We start from the raw sequence: 22,110 nt of genomic DNA, 5'->3' as shown, positions 1-22,110 counted from the left end.
TACGGCACTTTGATCTCAGGAGATCATCTGGTCCTGCATCTTCCCTTCACACAGGTAATGTATTATCTTCATCCAAAAATTAACGAGCTGTGCCCGGAGAGGTGCATGGTCTCACCCACTGTCACACAGCTACCAAGAGAAGAAGGGCGTGGGGCCAGGGCTCGCAACTCCCGGTGGGAGACTCTTCTATTTGTCACATTGGGCAAGTAACTTTTCCTTGTGTTAGTGGGTCATGAAGGAGAGACAGACAGGGAGGCTGGATGGCAGAACGGGACCAGAACCCTGAACCCCTGGTCTAGCCTGTGCTTTCTGAGCACCTGTGCATGAGGGGAAAGGTACAGCCACATTAGGCCTTTCTTCACGGCTTGAGGAGAAACTTTGAGTTGGGAGTGGTGGGGGCCGGGAGGGAAAGTAACAGATTAGGTTAAAGGAACTGCTGCTATGGAACCAGCATGGTGCTAAGGATGAGGATTCTGCCTGAACAGGAAGCTCTCTTTCACACCTGGAGGCTGAAAAGGGCATGCCCTGCACCCATAACACCAAAAGCCACCTCCCAACCTCTCATTCCACCTCTAAGAAGTCATGGGGAGCAAGGCAGAGTGCCAGTGTGACCTCTGGGGGGCAAGGCAGGTCGGTTTGCTGGGGGTGGGGAGGCCACGAAGGCTTGTGTGTGGGAGGGAGGCCATGCTGGGGCCTGTGTCCAGCCCAAATTCACCGACGGGGTCAGAAGGGGTCAGGGTAGCAGACAGATCACAGGGGGACACAAAGTCCTCCTTGATGGTTTCCATGTCTGGGCAGCGTTCTCCAGGTCACGTGATTATGGTCCAGGGCAGCCCCCTTCAGAACATGGGCTGTGGCCCATCAGTGGGACTCGAAGACATTTACAAGGTGGTGAGCAATCATTAAAAAAATTTAGAGTAAACATATAGAGTATGCACAGTTTGTAAAGGTAAGTGTCGTTGCATAAAACTTTCCAGATACACAGTCTGCAGTTTTGACCTGGCAGGCCTTTCCTAGGCCCTGGAGGGAGAGAGACTTGGATGTGGAGAAAAGGTGGAAATAACTCAGCCATTTGCACAAGACCAGCTTTTAATATGACTGTGATTTGAAGCACGAATAAATAAACACCAAAGAAAATGGAGAAACCAAACCAAACCTCAGAACATCAAAACTAAAAAAAAAAGCATAAAACGAAGCAAAACAAAACAAATCTCCATCAGACAAACATAAAAGTCCCCCTATCCCCGATAAAAAGAATCAGACTGTACAAGCTGTGTCACCGGGAGAGAAGAACGACATGGCCACCATGGGTGAACACATGAGCCCCCCGCCCGCTGGCTGCTGTGCCGCCGTCACAGGCTCTGGGGCGGAAGGGAGGTTGGCACAGGTCACCTTAGGCGCCAAAGCCCCATGGGCCAGCTTGGGGAAAAGGGAGTTTGTGGGCAGGTTAAGAACCTTCACAAACGACACAAGAACTGAATGTAGCAGAGAGTCCCACGGGTTCCCTCTTGATTGTGCAGTTCTGATTCCAGGGTGGCCTCATGGTGACTTTGGACCTGGAATCTGGTCCCACTGCACGGGCAGCGGTGTGGACACTGGAAACCGCGTGGAGGAATGTCATGTACAAGACAGACGTGGAGGTGGCGCCATAAGAAGTCTGAGCATGCAGGTGCTTTATACATCTGGCAGTGAGATGTGATGGCAGGTTCGTTCTTGGACAGTTCCAGAGTGTGACTCATCTCTCCTAAGAGGGACGCACGGCGGGGCCCAAGGACGCGTCGTGTTGGACGTGGCCGGAGCGAGGTCTAGGCAGCTAGTCTGCAATGTGTGCATAGGGGGCTCTTGCTTCTTTCCAGCATCAGGGGCCATTCCACCTGAGCTTGCTCTTCCTTGTCCTGGTCTTGGGCCTCAAGGTCTGTTTGGAGGGGGTGCTGGGTGGCTCAAGGGGTGTCAGCAGGCAATCTCCTCCAAGGTCCCCAGGGCCGTCTGCAGGGGCACGTTCACAGTGTGGCTGATGGTTTCAGAGTGGTTTGGCATTGTGTCACAAGTACTCTGGAAGGGAAGGGTTGGTGGAAGTTTATTATTCGCTCAGCAAAACTTCATTGTGATGCCACCAGCTGCCCAGCCTAGGCCCTGGGGAAGGTGCTCCCCACTTCTGGGCTGCTCCTGCTCCAGACATCTGATAGGCTGGTTTACCATCTTGGGGGCATGAGGCTGAATGGAATCCTTACCATTGCACACTTGGGCGCCCACTATGGCAGTGAGAAGGCTCCCTGGTTTGATCGGCAGTTGGTTTGATCCCTCCTAAAGGTGCCCCTCATGTAACTGGACCTATATCTGAGTGGTCTCTAGCTTTGGGGCTGGATGGTCCTGAGTCCTGACCTCTCCCCGGGGGCCTCCCTTGGAGTTACGGTGCAGGAAGTACAGCCCGTGACTAGGCCTGGGGCAGGAAGGACCCATGGCTGAGGCCAAGCAGAAAGGGTAGAAGGCCTTAGAGCTTAGAACCAGAGCTGGTCAGTCCTTGAGTCAGTCCCCAAGGACTTTTAGGGTTAGGCTGGACCCAGAGAAACATAGCTGTGGGTCCCTAAGCAGGGAGGGGCTGAGCTGGCCACACATGAATCTCCAGGGTGGTTCCCAGGCTACAGTGGGTGGGAGGCCGAAAGGGATTAGAGTAGGGACGGCTAGCCAGGAGGCTGTGCCAGGAATTTGGGGAAGATTTGATGGGGCCACAACTAGGGGAGGAGGAACAGGATGGAGAAGAGGCTGTGACACTGAGACCTTCTGAAGCAAGGGGGGCTCTGAGGGTGCAAAGGGAACCACTGTCTAAGCACTTACTATAAACTAAGTGCTGTGCTGACTGCTTTGCCGGCAGGATCTCACTTAACTCAGGTGACAGCCCCCTGCGGTCTGATCTGATGCAGATGCTTAGAGAGGTTAAATATGTAACTTGCCCCCAGGCACACAGCCAGGAAGCCGGAGCCTTGGGATCCAGCCAGGCCAGCTGAGGCCAGACCGGGGCCCCTTCCACACTGCCCTTCCCCTCCCCACTTCTGTTCCACAGAGGTTGCAGGGGACCAGAGGATCAAAGCAAGATTTGTAGACAGTGTGTGGAACAGAAATGGAATCCATACAGGGGGAACGGGCTGGGATCCATTTTGGATTTGTTGATACTAAGTGGGTGGTGGTCACTCAGTGGGCACCGTTTTCCAGGGCTGGAGGTGCTGATTTGGGGCACAAGGCTGGATGGGGAAAGCTGGCAACATCTGCACCCATCAGCCAAGGCCTGAGCCCAGGAGTAGACTGAGTTTGGGAAGGAGAATGACAAACAGTCATAGAGGGGCTGCTCCTCGGGCTATAGGAAAGAGGCAGAGTAAGGCAGTGGTTAGAAGTGCTTGGAGGGCAGCTCTGACACTCAGCAGCTGTGGGACTTTGGTCTCTGGGCCTTGACCGCCTCAAATACAAAGTGCCTGACAGTGCCTGACACGTACCAGGCACACGATAGTCATTAGCTATAATGGGCACTATTGCTACTTCCAACTTCGTGGGGCTCCATACTCTATCCGTTTTGAAAGGGATGGAGAGCCAGTGACGCTCTGCTTGTACTTTGCCACCACTGGGGAATAAAGGAACAGACGTACAGAGCCTGTCCACTTCTCCCCCTGCTGTGAGATGAGGGGAGCAGCTGTCTGCCTGAGAGAAGCTGGATTGGGCCAGGCAGGTCCTATGCTTGGAAGCACCTCCTGGTGTCTGCTGCATCCATACTGGCTTCTGGGATGAGTCTCAGAGAGAGGCTCGAGGCTCAGCTGGAGTGTCCTTGGATTTGGGAAGTGACAGCATGTCCCAAGCCATGGAAAGGTGTGCAGTGAGTCACATCTTTCCTGCCCGGCCCCAGTATCTGGTTTCCTACTGCTGGTACAAGCCAGAGCAGCTGAGCAACTTCCAATCAGTGAGCTGCTCTTACCACATTCTCATCGTGGCTCCCTTCGTCCTCCTCTTTGCCAAGCAGGTCTAATAGCTTCTCTTTGATCAGCTGCAAGAAAAGCAGGAAGGGGTTGGTCAGGCTGGGAGGAGGGTGTGGAGATAGAAGGGACCTCCCTCCATTGGGCCCTGCTAGGGCTGGCAGCTGCCCGGGCTGTGGCTGGACATACTGTAGCACAAGCCCAGCCTGGCAGCCAGCTCCAGGTGTCTGTCTGTCTCAACTCAGCCTTTTGGGTGAAATGGGATTTTGTTGCAGGAGATGGAGCTTGGAAGAGGTAATGGCGGGCCCTGCTTCACAGAGTGGACTGCTGTCTTTGGGGCTGGTGAGTGTTAGTAAGTGGTGTGTCCTGGTACGCTGGCTCCCTGTCTGTCCTCAGGAGCAGCCTGGGACCCCCTTTCTGTGGCTGGGGCTGGGGGACAAGATTATTATTCACTTTCTAGGCCTGACTCTGCACACAATTCAGAAGACCAAGACATGCCTGAGTTCATAACATTTTACTCCTAGCAATAAAGGGTAGTTCTTAAATCTGTTACCTGGTGTGATTCAATTGCCATAACTGCATACAGTTTTTCACAAAAGTCAATAAACAAAGCAGAATAAAATCTGGCCATGGGAACTGATGTGGTTTTGGAGTCACTGTGCTGAGAAGCATGAGATTCTCCAGAGGAGCCTGGTCACTGGGGCACGACTCCCCACTGTGGTTCCGAGCAGCCTTTGGTCACGAACAGCCCCCTGTGAGAGGCAGAACATGGTTCTACAGGCTCCTGTCTACTGCTCCGGTTTGGGGGACTTTATAGGTCCAGGCATCCTTGGAAGTTCTGGAGCCATTGCCTTTTTTAGGGGCGCATGTTGGAGGTGAAGTGCATTGCCCATCTCACAGCCAGGGGGATGGAGGCCTCCAAGGGAACACCCGTCAAAACAGAGCCTGGGATAGTGGTATCCACAGGCTCGCTCTCAGAGAGATGCAGGTGAGAAGGCTGACCAGCTCCAGGAACCCTCAGTGCCAGAGAAGCTTCCAGAGGCCTCGTTCCAGTCATTTCTTGAGGAAGACATCTCCCCAGACTGTTAGCAGCCGGGGCGGCTGGCGTGCCCTGCTGTCTTCTTGCTCAGGATTGGTGAGGACTGCTGGGAAGTGCCCCTTCCCTAAGACTGGCTGGGCCATGGAGAACATGACTCAGGCAATGGGCCACCTACAGGGCAGGTGTGTGTGTGGGGGGTAGTATGTGTGCAGGTGTGGACATGCCCATGGATGAAGCCACCACCTCCAGCCCAGCTTCAGGAAGGGCTCAGAGCTGGCCTCAGCAGAGTCTGGCCTAACTTCTGCTCATCCCTCCCCATCCTTCCCTGCCAGTGTAGATGGCCCAGTGCTGTTCCAGCTCCCAGAGGACAGGCCTGTGTTTCTCTTATATCCACCGCCCCCCAATAAACTCCCATCCCCTTGCCCCACGGTGCCTGGGCTTCAGTGATAGACTCTATCAGTGGACAGGAGGGGAAGCAGACTCTGCATGGAGAGAGGCACCGCCTTCCTTCTACCGTGTTTCTGAACCTGGGGCACCATGAGGGCACCAGCAAGCGGTCATTTCCCTGCAGGGAATCCCAACTCTTACCTCATAAATATAATCAAAGAGCTCTAGTATTGTAAGGATACTAGCACCAATGAACAATCCCATCTGACCACCAATATCACCTGGAGAGAGAGGGAAAAGACCAAAGCTTTGCTTTTATGCAGCTTCCAGGAAGGGTGAACAGACTGAGATGTAACCCAGACCTTCTGAATGGCGCCCCCTCCACAGGGAGCTTGGGCCTTGTTGTGGGAGGTCCAGGCCTTTGGCAGCTCCTTCCCTCACCACACAGCTCTGAGAGCCACTGTTTTTGAGCATTCAGTAGGGTCAGGGACTAAGCTGATGGCTTATTGGAAGGGCTTAGACTAGATCTCATGACCCACAGTGCTAACGGATTTGTTCGGTTACACTCAGAATCACACCGATTGGGTCCTGCTTTGACTCTGGGCTGGGAATAGGGAGAATAGAGAGCTAGGATGTGTGTGGACTGGTGGCAGGTGCCCTGGGTGGGAGTCTTGGGAGGAGATGCCCCCCCACCAATCCAATCACGGCATGGGCTTCAGGGCTACCTTGGGGCACCTCCCACCCTTGGGATAAGGTCATAGGTGTCTCCTTTCTCCCCCATCCAAAAGTTAGTGTGCAATTTTGACTCTTTCTAGAGCTGAGGTTCTTACTCTGGGGTTTATAGGCCCCCATTGTTCAAAGTTTTTCTGGATTTGTCTTCAGATCCCCCTGCATCCAACTCTCCTGGAAGAACTGTAATCAGTGTTGCTGCCTGGATACACCTAGGCCAATAGTATCAGAGCCTCTGGGGTTGGGGTCTGGATGTCAGGATTTTTAAGTTTCTGCTGGGGGTGAGGTGCGTTCTCAGGCCCACCAGAGTTTGAGAACCACTTTCCTGGGAGTAGTTCAGATGGCTGGAGACTCTCCTGAAATTGAATGTGAAATGTGTGTGCTTGGGCATTTGTAGCAGAAGAGTCCATAGCTATTATCAGTTTTTAATAGGGGTTCTGAGTCCCCAAAAGCTTAAGATGCTTTGCTGCAGAGGCAGTGTGGCAGAGCCGAGGGCTCTGAGGCTCTGAGTCCAGAGAGTGGCCACCAACTGGTTGTGTAGCTTTCATAAGCCCTGACCTTCTGAGGAGCTTTGCCTCCAAAGGACATTTGGTGGTGGTGGCAGGATGGAGGGGATTGGATGAGATGAACTATGAAGTTCTTTCTAGCCCTAATCTCTAAGACTCTCGGTCTCTGGAAAGAGGGGCAGGAATTGGGGTTGGGGGGCAGAGTTCGGGGTGGCTGGTCAGTTCTCTTGGAGATGCCAGGTTGACCTCTTGGCCTGAGAACTCTCTGGTGGGCAGATCTGCCCCACTCCTTCTCAGCTTATGGCTGGGCGGGGTCCCGCGCCCATGTGCTCAGGTGCACCACAGAGATGGTGGGGAGAGGGCTCTTCCCAGTGGAACTTGGTGCTGGGTTCAAAATGGCTCAAAAAGGCTCTCCCTCATTCCTTTCCCATCACCGCTCCCTCTCATGTCTTTAATGGAGGCTTCTTGGAGACTGTGTTCTAATGGATATGTATGTCACGTGGGAGGCATGTGATGTGCACGTGCAGTGTGAGTCTGTAGCGGTAGAGTGCGGGGTATGTGCCAGGGTCCAGGGTGTGTGCACATATTTGTATAAAAGCAGGCAGGAGGTCTGGCTGTCCATGGTTTTATGTAGGTGGCTCTCCCTGTCTATTTTAGGCACTCTGAGTGTGTCTAAGTGTGTGTGAGTGTGGGTCTGTGGAGGTGAGCAGAGTGTGTCTGAGTGTGTAGAGCATGTGTAGTGTGGGTGTGCTTGTGTGTGTATATGGGGCCATGTGGGGGCTGTGTACATGGGTGTGTCTCTGTAGCTGTGGGATTGGCACGTAGGACTGCAGAGGTGTGCATTTGTGTGTGTGGTCCTGGACCACCGTGGGTGCATGAACCTGTAGGTTTGGTGCGTGTGTGTGCAGACTGGGGTGGGGTACACTGTGGGTAGTGTGAACGCTGTGTAGCGTGCATGTGCATGGACACCAGGGGGTGAGAAAGGGCCACGCGGTGTTGAGAGAAGGGCCTGATGACTGAGGGTTTGCAAGCGGCACACGCTCTCATCACAGGAGGTCCAGATGGCAGCATGAGCTCCTCAGCCGGCTATTCTGGGTGGGAACACGATCGATGCTGGGAACAAGCTCATAACTGATGCAGACACGACAGATTCAGAGCTCAGGCCCTTCTTGCTCTCTATGTCTCTCTCTCTCTCTCTCTCTGTGTGTGTGTGTGTGTGTGTGTGTGAGAGAGAGAGAGAGAGAGGGAGAAAGAAACAGACACACATAGAGAGAGCAGAGAGACAGAGAAAGACTGTGAGCTTATGCTGGGGGAGGGCAGCGGGTAGGAAGAGGCCTGTCCTGGGTCCTCTTTATGGAAATAAAGGGCAAGGCCAGCACAGGGGTGAGTGAGGGGTCTATGTTTCTGGTGGGGCCAAGGGCATGAGTCTCTTGGCTCATTACCTTTGGTCACAATGACTTCTGAGGCTGAGTGACAGCCACTTTAACCCAGCTGGGACCGAGCTACGGTGGGGAGTCCCCAGCCTCCTGGAGAAAGTGTAGAAATGCTTAGCCAGCCCCTGGACACAGCAGCTGAGCCCTGGGTCCCTGGCACAGTGACTGTCCAGGTGCCAGGAACTACTATTTATGGACCTTTTCTGGGCTAGGGACTTATCACATTTAACCATCACAACAAGCTCACAAAGTGGGTTTTATTAAACCCATCTTGCAGATGAGGAACCTGAGGTTCAGCAAGGTAAAGTTACTTGTCCATATTCTCATAGCTGGTGTGAGAAGCCAGGTAGTAAGTACCTGCCCCTTCCAAAATGCTAACGTCACCTGGTTCAGCTCATGGAGACAACAGCTATTTCTCTTTCTGGGGCACAGGCATCAGATCCTTTCTTGAGAGTGAGTGGGAGCTGAGAGAAGCACTCAAGAGTCAAGTCCTTTAACTGTGCACTCTTAGGGGTCTTGTGAGTTTTGGGTTGGGCTGGGGTAGGATGGAAATTAGCTCCCTGTATCCATCATATGCCACTGGGGCCGGGGAGCTCATATGAACTTGTATGGGGTGGCAGCAGGTTTGTAGATACCTGGGGAGAGTGACCCTTCGTTTGTGTTTGACAAATGACTCTCAGTCCAGGGGACAACACCTGGCCTTCTGGATGCAGCAACGTTGCTTTTGGGGTGAAGCTCCATCAGGGCCCTTACCTCCCAGGTCCCACCTGGGACCACCCACAGTTCAGCCTTCCCTCCTTCTCTCCTTCTGATACCTCTTCCCCCTCTCCATGGCCCCAGGATCCTGACTGCAACTTGGGGCAGAAGACCATGAATTCTAAGAGTGCAAGGCTGGAAAGGCCCAGAGGCCTTTAGGCTGACCCTCCTCATTGCATAGATGGGGAAAATGAAGCCAAGATTGGGGAATAAATCGGGCCTGAAATTCCACCCCACTGGGGTTCTTTCCATTCTGGGAGAGGAGCAGTGCAAGGAAAGAGGGATCAATTGTTAGTAAATTAAAAGGTTAGACTCCTCCAAGGCTATGTGTCTGTCTGCTTGCCTCCCATCCACCTGTGCATCCTCCCTCCCTCCCACCCTCTATGAGATGTGGAAATTTGTGCAATAGACACCAACTTACCAAGTAAGGCAGCAACTTCATACGCCTTCTTCTGTTCAATTGTCTCATAATTGAGAGCTTCAAAAAATATATCCAGAACAAGGATGTTCTCTCTGCAGAGAGAATAGTCAGTACCATACATGTTAGAGCTATCAGCATTCACAGGGAGCATCTAATACAGCTTTCCCATGGAAAGATGGAGAAACGGAGACCCAGGAAGTGAGGCAGCTTGCCGGAAATTAGAGTTGGTTAGTGGCAGAGCTGCGGCTTCAAGTCAAGAAGCCTGACTCCCAGCCCAGTTCTGGAGGCCTACATCAGCTACCTCCTTTTGTTCCTTATTTCTGTCTCCCTGCTTTCTGTTTGCACCCTTTGCAGGAGTCCTGCCTGGCTTCCAGGCCTCTGCACCTCCAAAGGGACTGCCTGGTCCTCAGCATGAAGGTGAGTTTCAGTAATCTCTTGACATGGCTTGCCTTGGCTAGGGTGCCTGCTCCAGCTGACCTCATGGGTAGCCCCTGCCCACTCCTGAGACCCCCCTAAATTCCCCCTGGGATTTATAACAAGCTCCTCCTGGTGGGAGGCCCTGCTCTGGCATTGTCGAGTCAATTGCTGAAGTCAGGGAAGGTTTGCAGGGAGCAAACTTGTATCTGCCTGGGGGGTGTTCTGGCAGAAGCACAGCGGCTTGCTTTGCTCCTTTGGGCAGGTGTGTGAGTGAGACACATTTTGGCAGTAAAAGTTGTTACTGCCTGCAGACTGTGCCAAGCAGCAGGGCCTGGCATCTCCTACAATTCCCGTCTCCTCCAATGTGCTCACAATGCCTTCAGTGCCCCTTGTTCTCAACCCACTGAGCAAAAGCTGGCTGAGGATGGGAGTCTGGGGACAGTGTTGGTAAGAGGGAGGGGCTGGCGAAGAGAGGAGCAGATTCTTCTTTCCGTGAGCAGGGCTCGCAGGACAGCTGTTCAAAGTATCACCCTCTCTTGCTTGGCTTGCCACAGCTGCTTCCTAATAGTTCCCTTCTTCCCATCTGCCTTTCCCCTGTCTTCTCTATCGCCGCCTGAAGGATCTTTCTGAAACTGCTAAATTGATTCAAATTAAATAAAATTACAGTTCCACTCCCCAGTCACAGGCTGCATTTCAAATGCTCGTCGGCTGCATTTCAAATGCTCGTCGGCCACATGTGGCTAGCAGCAACCCCACTGGGCACTGCAGACACAGAACATTTCCATCATTGCACAGTATTTGACCTATTGGGGAGCAGTGGTCGAAAATGCAAATTTGAGTCTGTCACTCACCTCTGAAAGCTCTTCAGTGGATCCCTATTCTGTTAGGATAAAGCCCACTCCCTGCGCCCACTCAGCTCAGCCTACAAGACTCTCTTGCTCTGACACATTCATGCTCCCCTTTGAAGTTTTCTCTTCTGCCCTGTGCTGATGGTCTCTGCTGAGCCTCTGCCTAGGACACCCACTTCTCCCATGCTTCCATTCATTTATTCTGTTAAAACACATTGTTTTGAGTGCCAACTCTGTGCCGTATGCTCCACTAGTATTTGGCAGACAACAGAAAACAAAAAACATAGTTTCCTGCCCTCAGGGGGCTTTCAATCTAGTGGGGCAGACAGGTAATAAATAAGGAAACACAACATGAATATGTAATTACATGCTGTAGTGTTATAAAGGAAAACACGAGAGGACTTTGAGAGAAAAATAACAGGAGTGCACCTCATCTAGATGCCTGAGATAACTTCAATTTTATTTTTATTTTTGTTTTATATTTGTTTTAGAGACAGGGTCTAACTATGTTGCCCAGGCTGAGCTTGAACTCCTGGCCTGAAGCAATCCTCCTGCCTTGGCCTCCCAAAACATTGGGATTACAGGCATAAGCCACCATGTCTGGCTGGAGATGACATTTAATTGGAGACCCGCTTAAGGAGGAAGCAGTTAGCTGGAAGGCGGGAGGAAAAGAATTCTAGGCAGAGGGAATAGAATGTGCAAGTTCTGCCTGGAAAACTATACATCCTTTAAAAAAATCTCTGGGCCGGGCGAGGTGGCTCACGCCTGTAATCCCAGCACTTTAGGAGGCCGAGGTGGGTGGATCACGAGGTCAGGAGATCGAGACCATCCTGGCTAATACACAGTGAAACCCCATGTCTACTAAAAATACAAAAAAATTAGCCGGGCATGGTGGCGGAGGCCTGTAGTTCCAGTTACTCATGAGGCTGAGGCAGGAGAATGGTGTGAACCTGGGAAGTGGACTTTGCAGTGAGCCGAGATTGCGCCATGGCACTCCAGCCTGGGCGACAGAGCGAGACTCCGTCTCAAAAAAATATATATATCTCTGAAGCTTTCCCTGATGTCACCTCTTTGCAAGCTGCAGCTAACCCATCATTCTCTCCTTCCATATGCATCCCCCTATGATAGCCAAAGTCACCCTATATGGCATTCAATGTGTACTTGTCTCTCTGTAAGACTGCAAGCTCCTTAAGGGCAGGGGCTGTGTCTTACTTATCTTTGTCTTTGTAGTCTGAGCATGAAGCAGAGCTTGACACACAGAAGGTGCTCAATGAATGTTTGCTGACTTGAACCAAATGCTTTTCTCTGCTTTCCTCCTTGATTGCCTCCAATCTCCTCCTTATCCATTTCCCCCTTCCTCCTGCCTACCATGCCCACTAAACTTACGAGATATATTTTTCTGATTTGTTAAATTTCTTCTCAAGGTACTTGGCTGATGTCTTGCTGGGGATCTTCACCATGGAGAGCTCTTTGTTGTAGCGGGTCAGGTTGCAGGGTGTCCTGCAGAGACAGTAATTGCTGTCCTTTTCCGCCAGCAGACCTGGAGGGGAGAGCGAGGTGGGGCTTAGTCAGATGTGGGGACTGGGATTTCTAAGGCTCCAGAGTATCTGGATTCTAGCAGCTGAAAAGTGAGCTGGGAAGGGGTGCTGGTCCGGGGAAAGTGAGGGGCGGGGATTGTGGAGAGAGGGGAACTGGGCTTTTGCTGTAGGTTGATCTTGTTTTCCTTCTGCTTCCTTTAACTGTCATGTCACTCTAAACATTACTGAAATGTGACCACTTTTGCAGAGGTCTCCAAGAGAGTCCCGGTGCCCTCAGCTTCCCATGGCTTTCTTCCCTGCTTCTAGCCTCAGTATTCTCATCCACAGAGTGGGCCACCATCAAAGCAAATGTGGGAGATCGTTTTACCTGAAACCCAGGGCTCCGTGCTAATCCTGCCGGGGCTCCCTCATAGCCAGTGCCCACCTCCTCTGCCTGGTGGGTTAGGATGCAGGCAAAGATCCTTCATTCCTTTCCCTGGAGGCAACTACCTGCATCAGGAACCCTTCCTGCCCTCTCCTCTCTTCTTCCAATTAGACATAACGTTTAAGGCATCATTTCCCTCTGACAAAGACTTTCTCCCTAATCAAACTTAGCCAGGCTCTTCAGAGCCCTATTCTCGACTAGGCCTTGACCTTGGCCCCCATCCGTGCTGGGCCTGCCTAGCCCAGTTTTAGCAAGAATCCTGCCAAAGTCAGTTTAGACAGAATCCCCCACCCTTGATATCTGGTCAGCCTGGCCTGCCGTCAGCAGATTTCCCCCTACCTTTGAGGATTTCTCTGGGTAATTTTACATCTACTGAGCCCTCGCTCTGCTTGATGGCCGTGAATCTCCAGCTGTCTTGGCTGTATTCTGAGTTGAGTCCCATCTCTTTCCCCTATTGTGATACTCTTGACACCTGTTGCAATTCCCCTGAATAAAGACTTCCTTACCATCGTAACTAGTGTCAGAGTGATTTTTTCTTTAACACCTCCTTCCCTTTTTCCTCTAGCCACCTCAGTGTTTCAGGCTACCCTGGGTTTTGCTGAGTCTTTGCACACATCAGAAGTCACTCCCTCCCCTCTCAGCCAGGCCTCCCTCTCTAGTCCTCCTGGAGGTATCCGGACCTGAGGCCAACACTGCCTCACTTAGCTCCAAGCAAGTGCAGATGCTGAACGAACTTGAGTGCACATTGTTTAAAAAGTCTGCTTGTCTTGATTGTAAGCCATTTCCTGGGTCCAGAGAGAGGCGAGCATGCAGAGTGGGCCTAGCTTTGGGGTGGCAGCTTGTTTGTGCACTCTCTCTCCCTCCTAGTTTTCCAGCTGGGGAACCAGCAGAGTTCTTCCAACTGGCAGACCCCCAGCAGGCCCCTTGGGGAGGAGGAAGGAGTGTGCTCTGTGTTTTCCATTTGCACACATGCAATGCAAACCTGACCTTACCTCTCCAGCCCTCCTCCACCTCCCCCAGGCTCAATGGAGCAGAAGAAAGATGTGACTTCAGAATCACCTTGGCCTCCCCACATAGACACCATCAGATTGTGTGAGGGGAGGTATTGCCAAGCTTCTCTGGTGCCCACCTGGCTGCCCACTGTCTATCCTCTCTCCACCTCTGTCCTCTCCCCTGCTTTCCTTAGCACCCTCCGTTTCCCTTGAAACCTACTCCTTCTCCATCTCCACCTTCCATACCTCCTTTCTCTCCCCTCTTCCATTTCCAGCCCTTACCCTCTTGCACCAATTCCCTCCCCAACCTCCTCTTCTTCCTCCTCTCCATCTCCCTCTCCCATCTCTGCAGCAACTCCACTTGGCCAGCCGCTTTCTTCTCATCCTCTCTCTATTCCTTCTTCCACTTGATCTTTCCCCACACCAAGATGATCTCCTGGATCTCAGTCTCAGGCCCCCTGCCCCCATGATTCCATCTGTCTCCTGAGTACTGACCTAGGGCAGGCTCTGCACACTCCTTGTGCTGCTCAGGGGTACAGAAAGGGGCATCCCCTGCAAAGAAGAAACACCAGACGGAGTTACTCAGGCAGGAACATTCATGTCAGCAACACCTCCTCTGCTTTGGGCTTAGGGAAGGGAGTGCCTCCTGGCAGTTGAAGGGGCAGCGGCCTGCCGGTGGGCAGTTCGAAGAGAGTCTGGGATCAGAGTGCACCCCAAAGCTGGAAGACTGGCTTCTGATCTGCTATGTAAGCTTGGGCAGGCTGTTCACCTCGTTGAGCAGGAGACAGTAGGATCTGTATGGCTAACTTCTCCCATGTTTCTCTGTAGGTCCAGCCAGCTCTTGTTGGTGACAGGTGAGCTCACCTTGAGAATTGAGACTAGGGAGGTGGTGGTAAGCACCTTGTAAGCCTGGCTATACATCATCTTCTTTAACCCATACAGGCACCCTTTGAAGTCAGAAGTACTATATCTGTTTTACCCATGAGAATTTTGAGGCTTAAGCATCTTACCTTCCCAGGACACCAAGCCTAGTAGTGATGGAGGTGGGCTTTGAACAGAGGTCAGTCTGATCCAGAGCCTAGAGCTCTTCTCAGCACAACCACACTGCTGTATGGGAACAACGGTTGCTTTGTGTTTCTTCATTGCTTTGCTCATAATTCCACATTAGTCACTGAGATGTCAGTATTAGTGTCATGGGTGTGATTGACACCTCTACTGCTTGCCTTTGGCTAAGGGTTGGTGGGGAAAACCTCACTGGCTGGTGGCCTAGTCTGAGCATCAGGTGAATAATATTCCCCATTGCTGGGTTCTCCTTGCTGGGCTCTCTTTGTAGAAACCCAGGATCTTTTTTCTTTCTTTTACCAAGTGCTAAAGTCCACCATAATGTTTTTTCCTTATCACTTCCCCAAAATCCTTTTTCTGAGCTGAAGAGTTAATAAACTTTCTCCTTTCCAAAAACAACAGCTTGACATATTTCCCTGTTTGCTCTGTCTTCTAGGAAGCTCAGAGGCCATTTTATTTTACTATTATTTAAAACATATGAATTTATTATTATGTTACAACTTAGTAGGTCAGAAGTTAGGTATCGGTCTCATTGGTCCAGAATCAAGGTGTTGGGTGGCTTTTTGGAGGCTGTAGGGGAGAATTCATTTCCTCGCCTTTCTCAGCTTCCAAAGACCATCCCTACATTCATTGGCCACCCACATGCATCGACTACCCACATTCTTCCATGTTCAAAGAGAACAAGTTTGCATCTCTCTGACCCTTCTTTCATAGTCACTTCTCCTTCTGACCCTAGCTGGAAAAGGGGGATTGATTTTGAGGACTCTGATTAGATTTGGGCCCACCTAGATTATCTCCCCCACTTAAAGTTGGTAACCTTAATCATTTTGGCAAAGTCCCTTTTGACAGAGGCAATTTTAAAGATCAGTAATTTAAATCTTAGATTACTAAGGAAATTGCTGATAACTAATGAAATAATTCAGAATGTGGCAATGAGGATGTTCATTTCAGCATGGATTATAACAGAAAACAATTGGTAATGAACCAAATGTCCAGTATAAGAATTTAGTTAAGTAAAATTGAATAAAGTATGATATAACCATGAAATAACAGCTACTAAATACAATAACAACATTCCCAGCACATAGTAGGTCTTCAGTCAACATGACTTTTGGTGCCCTCTTCCAATATGCTAAATAACAACCACTGACTTTTATAGTTTACAAAACATTTTTATATCCTAGCCTAATTTTCACGTTGTAACAGCTAATGATTGTGTTTTAAAGACCATAAACGTGAGAACAGAGAGGTTTAGTAAACAGGTCACACAGTAAATGAGCGGAAGAACCTAAATTAGAAACCAAGGCTCCATTCATGTGTCCTGGCTGCAACACCACGCTCTTCCTCCCCAGATCAGCTTTCCACTTTGCACTTCAGCTTCTGGTATGCCAACTGCATGAGATGGCCACATGCATTGTTAGTGTGGCAACAGAGGTGTCATTACATGCACATTTATTTGCTGGCTAATAGACTATTGCCTCATTTGAAGGAGTGCTAGACATTTGGACACCAAAAGGGAAACATCTGGATGAAAGAAAGAAACATCTGGATGCTCAAACATGTACTACACGAGCTGTAAGAATTGCAAACATCCAGTTGTCTGGACACTAAACTCTCAGAGGTAAGAGCAGCAGACAATTGGCAAACATTGAACACTGGGATGGACATTCCCCCAACACTGGGTGCTTCTGGATAGCAGGATGCTGTCTTGGGTGCTGGACTAGAAGTTTCCACCTGCCCTCTAAATAGGCACCAAATAACAGAGTCTTCCCAGAACATCATCTTTTTGGATCCTAGCAAAGTGGGTGAAGTGTTTCCCATTAGGATGAGAAATGCAAGGCAGGTCCCAGGCAGATCCCAGGGGCCCTGTGGCCACCCTGCCCTGGCACTGACCTGGCATGTGAACCATGCGGCAGTTGCAATTTTCCACGATGTAGCGGGTCTCACAGTCAATCCTACAGGCGGTGATACTGTAAACAGGAAAAAAGTCGAGGCCCATCTCTGAGGATCGGCACTCACCCCACGGTGGGGGCAGGTATGTGAGCTGCAAGACAGGAAGGAGTGGGCGGTAGTCAGCCTCAACAGACTCAGTAACTCCTTCATTTACTTACTCAATCAAAAAACAATTATTAAGCATTTAAATACCATTAACTTTATAGATCTTCAACATCTGGCTCCAACACTAGTTTACTTACCTTATCTTAATTTTTTATTTTTTTTCTTAGAGACAAAGTTTCACCATGTTGCCCAGGCTGGCTTTGAACTCCTGGTTCAAGCGATCCTCCTCTCTCAGCCTCTCTAGCAGCTGAGACTACAGGGGCACACCATCAGGCCCCACCCTAACTTAGCTTCTATAACCTTCTTTAAATGTGGTTCTCCTGAGAGTCTCTTAACCCCATCATGTCTTCCCACTCCCACATTTTGTCATCTCGCATCTCTTGGAAAGACCCAACTAAATTCCACCCTCTTGGTTTGAAACATTGGAATCCCAGACCTAGACCTGGAGGACAAAACCCAGAGGAAGATTCAGAATGAAATGGCTCTAGGCACTATCCTTGTTATTTACAGTCCTGGGCCTGGACTAGAGAGACTCCCCAGGTCATGCTGTAGACGGCATCTTTTCCCTTTGAAGAAAATTACACTCCTATTCTCAGAGGTCCAGTGATCATAAATGTTCTCCTAGCATCTATGGTACTTGCCTAGTGGGAATGGGAAGGGTGAAGAATGAGGAAAATAATGGTTGTTGAGCATTTTCTATGTGTTAAGTCCTTTATATCCATTTTTTAAGATTAAAGAATAAAAACACAATAAAATGTGCAAACATTAAGTACACTATTCAATATATTCTAAAAATGTGTTCACGCATGTAACCAGCACACTAACCAAGATAGAGGACATTTTAAATCACCCTAGAAAGTTCATTTCTGTTCCTGTCCAATCAGTCCCCAACCTACCTGGGTAATCATGGTTATGAATTCTCTCACCATAGGTTGGCTTTGCCTGTTCTCAAACTTCATATAAATGAAAGCTTACCCTATGTGCTCTTTTGCGTCTAGCTTCTTTCACTCAGCATGATGTCGTTGAGGTTCATCTACATGGTTGTTTGCCCCAGGAGTTCTTTCCTTTATATTGCTGAATAGTTTTCCAGCATTATGTATGACTACACTTCAATTTGCTTATCCATTCACTTGATCATGGGCTTTTGGATTGTTTCCAGTTTTTGGTAATCATGAGAAAACTCCTATGAATATTTATACATAAGTCATTTTGTAGGCATATGTTTTAATTTCTCTTGAGTAAATGGCTAGCAGTGGAATAGCTGGTTTGTAAGATAGGTATAGGCACAGCCTTATAAGAAACTGCCCAGATGTTATCTAAAGTGGTTCTTCTATTTTATATTTCCAGCAGTAGTGTCTGAGAATTCTCATTATTCTATATCCATGCCAAATCTTGACTTCATCCACCTTTTTGATTTTAGCCATTTTTGTAGGTATGTAGTTGTGTCTCACTTGTATTTGCGGTTCCCTGATGGATGATTTTGAGCACAATTTTATGTGTTTATTGGCCATTCATATATAATATTTTGTGAAATGTCTGAGTTTTTTTGTCCACTAAAAATTATTATTTTTTTACTTTTACTTTTGGGTTGTAAGAGTTGTTCGTATATTCTGGATTCAAGTCCTTTGTCAGATACATGTATTGTAAATATTTTGTCTATACCACCTATAGTCTGTGGCTTACCTTTTCATTCTCTTAATGGTATCTATTTTTTAAAATCAACTTCAGAAGATATAATTTATATACAACAAAATGCATCAATTTTAATGTGCAATTTAATAAATTTTTACAAGTGTATACACCCTTGTAACAACTACCCTAATCAGGTATAGAACATTTCCATGAACCCCCAGAATTTCCTATTTGCAGTCACTTCCTCCCTGCCAACCCTCAGGCAACCCCCAATATGCTTTGTGTTGTTATAAACTAGGTTTGCCTGTGTTAGTATTGTATATAAATAGAATCAAACAATATGCATTCTTTTGTGTCTGGCTTCTTTCTCTCAGCATAACGTTTTTGAGATTCATTCATGCTTTTGCACATATTAGTAGTTCATTCTTTTTTTGTTGCTGAGTTTTACTTCTTTCTTTCTAGTCTTTATTATTATTTTTAATTTATTTTTCTTACCCTGCTGTATTAGCTAGAAAGTATCAAGTTGGAATAAAATTGGAGAGAGAGGGTATCTTCCCTTGTTCCTGATCTTAGGAAGGAGGGTTCATTATTTCACCATAATATATTAGGCATATGTTTTTCTTAGATGTGCTTGTCACATTGAGAAAGTTCTGTCTTATTTCTCATTTGCTGAGAGTTTTTATCATCAATGATATATATTTAGGCAAATGTATTTTCTACTTCTATTGAGATGATCACACAACTTTTCTTCTTCATTCTATTAACACAGTGAATGGTATTGATTGATCTGAAGACGCTGAAACCAACTTACATTCCTGGGATAAACTCCACTTAGTCATAATTTATTAACCTCCTTATATATTGCTCTAATCAATTTGCTAGTACCTTGTGGAGGTTTTTTTGCATCTATGTTTATGAGGCATATTGTATTTAATTTACTTTTCTTATAATCTCCTTGTCAAGTTTTGGTATTGGGAGTATACTGACCTCATGAAAGCAGTTATGAAGTGTTTCCTCTTTCTCTATTTTCTGAATTTGTATGGACTTGGTACCATTTCTAACTTAAATGTTTGATAGAATTTGCCAGTGAAGCCATCTGGACCTGGTGATTGTGTGTACGCGTGTGAAGACTTTTAATTATGAATTCAATTCCTTTAATAGATACGGAGACATTCAGATTTTCTATTTCTGTTCTTGTGCTAGTTTTGGTAAGTTGTGTTTTTTCCCCAAGGAATTTGTTCATTCCATCTAGATTTTTGAATTTGTGGGCATAAAGTTGTATGTAATATTCTCTCACCATTTTTTTAATGTCTGTAGGATCTATGGTTACGTCTTTTCATGCCTGATTGTTGGTAATTTGCATTCCATTTTTCCTTATTGTTAATAATTTCTAATTTCATTATGCTTTGGTCAGAAAACATTCTCCTGATGATTTCATTTCTTTAACATTTATTGAGATGTTTTTATGATACTGGACCAGAAAAATAAATCAATGTTCGATCTTGTTGAATGTTCCATGTGCACTTGAAAAGTATATGCATTCTGTAACTGTTGGCATACTGTTTTACAAAGGGCAATTAGGTTTAGTTGCTTAATAGTGTTGCTCGGATCTTCTATATCTTTACTAACTTTTTAGTCTACTTATTCATCAATTATGAGAGAGGAGTATCAAAATGTCTAATTATGACTATGGATTTGTCTGTTTCTCCCTTTAGTTTTCTCAATTTTTGCTTTGGGTATCTCTGAAACTTATTAGGCGTATACATATTTAGGATTGCTATGTCTTCCGGATGACTTGATCCTGTCATCGTTGTGAATAATCATCTCATGCAGTGTCCTTGTTTTGAAGTTTACTTTGCATGATAACAGACGTGCCAGCTTTATTCTCCAACTATTTATCTTTTTCTATTATTTTGTTTTAATCCTTTTACTTTTAACTGTCAGAATCTTTATACATTTAAGGTACATCTCTTTTTGAATGTGTTTTTAAGGTACATCTATTTGAGTGTTGTATTTCATCCTGTCTGACAAGCTCTGTCTTTTAATTGGAGGGTTTGATCTATCTACACTTAATGCAATTTTTGATATAGTTGGGTTGAAGTTATCATGTTGTTCTTTGTTTTCTATTTGTCCCCATTTCTATTTCTTCTTTTTTCTCTCTCTTCTGACTCTTTTTGGATTAATTGAATATTATTTTAATGGTTCATTCTGTTTTCTCCTTTGAGTTTCAATTTATACCTCTTTGTATTATTATTTTTAGTTGTTGCTCTAGGATTTACAGTATTCATCCTTAACATCACAATATACCTTGAATTAATATTATGCCGGTTCACATATAATTCTATTAATTCTATTTATATTGCTTCTGTGTCATACATTTTACTTCTACCTCTGTTATAAACACTATAATACACTGTTTTTTTGTTTGTTTGTTTGTTTGTTTTTGTTTTGAGACAAAGTCTCACTCTCTTACCCAGGCTGGAGTGCAGTGGCGTGATCTCTGCTCTCTGCAATCTCCGTCTCCTGGGTTTAAGCAATTTTCCTGCTTCAATCTCCCGAGTAGCTGGGACTATAGGCATGAACCACCATGCCCAGCTAATTTTTGTACTTTTATAGAGACAGACCTTCACTATGTTGGCCAAGCTGGTCTCAAACTCCTGACCTCAAATGATCCACCTGCCTCAGTCTCCCAAGTGCTGGGATTACAAGCGTGAGCCACTGTGCCTGGTCACACTGTTAATATTATTTTTGCCTTAAGCAGCCCATTGACTTTTAAAGAAGAAAGAAAGCTTATGTTTTATATTTATCCACATATATACCATTTTTATTGTTCATCATGCTCCTTACAGATGTGAATTTTCCATCTGATATCATTTCCCATCAGGCTGAAGAATCTCTTTTAACTTTTTTATTTTTTTAAGAATGGGTTTACTTGTGGCAAAATTTCTCAGTTTTCATTCCTTAAGTTTCATTCCTTAAGGCAAGGAGTTCAAGACCAGCCTAGGCAACATAGTGATGCTGATGGCAGTGGCTGCTACCATCATGCCCGCTGCAGCTGTGCAGCTAGGGCGCATACTCCATGGAGCCAGTGGGAGTCCCGACCCTTCTGAGTAAAGACTGGAGCTTCACGTGCCACTGCACCCACAGCTGCAGACCCAGGCCTCCTGTAACTCCTGGACAGGGCTACAGCCACCCAAACTGCAGCTGTGGATCCGAGCCTCCCTGTGCTCTTCTGGGAGCTGGCAACAGGCAGGATCTGCCTTCCTGAGGTTGCAGCTGCAGCTGTGGCACCCATGGCTGCAGACCTGGGCCTCCCACTCCAGGAAGCAGGGAAGAGCAGGGAACAAGTGGGAGCTCTGCCCCTTCCAAGTTGGTGGATGGGAGCTCCCAGGTACAGCTGCAGCTGCCCTCCCAGTACAGGACCTGGGCATCTCTGTAGCCTGCACCCTAAGTGGCCCCAGAAAGGACCACCCCAACCCGTCCCTGCAGACTGGTGGGTGTCTGCTCCCACTGCCTGGCCTCTCTTGACTCTTGGAGCCTCCTCTGAACTTGGAGCAGGGTTGGGGGCCAAGGCCCGGGGCCATGAAGTACCGCAGGAGGCAGACTGATTCCTGGCAGGAAGGGGGCAGGTCCCCAGTAACGACCCACCTTCAGACCAGGGAAGACCTGAAGGCTGTGGGAGGGACTGCCAGTCTTGCTACTGGAGTTGGGACTCAGGGTGCCCCTTCCAGGCCCACCCATGGCTGCTCATGCATGAATCGGCACACACTTCCTCCCCTCTGAGGTCCATAAAAGCCCTGGGCTCGGCCAGAGCAGAACAGAGGATGGCCGGAGGACCAAGAGGTCACAAAGACGAGGGGACTGGACGACCAGCTGCAAGGACGAGTACTTTCTCTGCTGAAAGCTGGA

General features: G+C 48.1%; 1 protein-coding gene across 2 annotated transcripts in view; it reads right to left on the bottom strand.

Moving 5' to 3' along the window:
* Window positions 1-1,075: 1,075 nt before the first annotated feature.
* Window positions 1,076-22,110, bottom strand: part of ASIC2 (acid sensing ion channel subunit 2) — a 1,151,120-nt gene continuing 1,130,085 nt past the window's right edge. Inside the window, exons 4-11 of one of the 2 annotated variants that reach the window (XM_017890961.1) lie at window positions 16,405-16,555; window positions 13,945-14,001; window positions 11,882-12,035; window positions 9,231-9,322; window positions 5,587-5,666; window positions 3,962-4,030; window positions 2,007-2,052; window positions 1,089-1,282 (exon numbers count right to left, since the gene is read on the bottom strand). In XM_017890961.1, coding sequence (XP_017746450.1) covers window positions 1,239-1,282; window positions 2,007-2,052; window positions 3,962-4,030; window positions 5,587-5,666; window positions 9,231-9,322; window positions 11,882-12,035; window positions 13,945-14,001; window positions 16,405-16,555 — 693 coding nt within the window. In that variant the 3' untranslated portion in view covers window positions 1,089-1,238. Of the gene's footprint in view, window positions 2,053-3,961; window positions 4,031-5,586; window positions 5,667-9,230; window positions 9,323-11,881; window positions 12,036-13,944; window positions 14,002-16,404; window positions 16,556-22,110 lie in introns of both variants that reach the window. The other variant, XM_017890960.1, reaches the window with a different exon arrangement.

This window comes from Rhinopithecus bieti, unplaced genomic scaffold (genome assembly GCF_001698545.2).
Source record: "Rhinopithecus bieti isolate Rb0 unplaced genomic scaffold, ASM169854v2 scaffold_19652, whole genome shotgun sequence".
Classification (NCBI taxonomy): Eukaryota; Metazoa; Chordata; class Mammalia; order Primates; family Cercopithecidae; genus Rhinopithecus; species Rhinopithecus bieti.
This window is presented reverse-complemented; position numbering and strand designations above follow the sequence as displayed.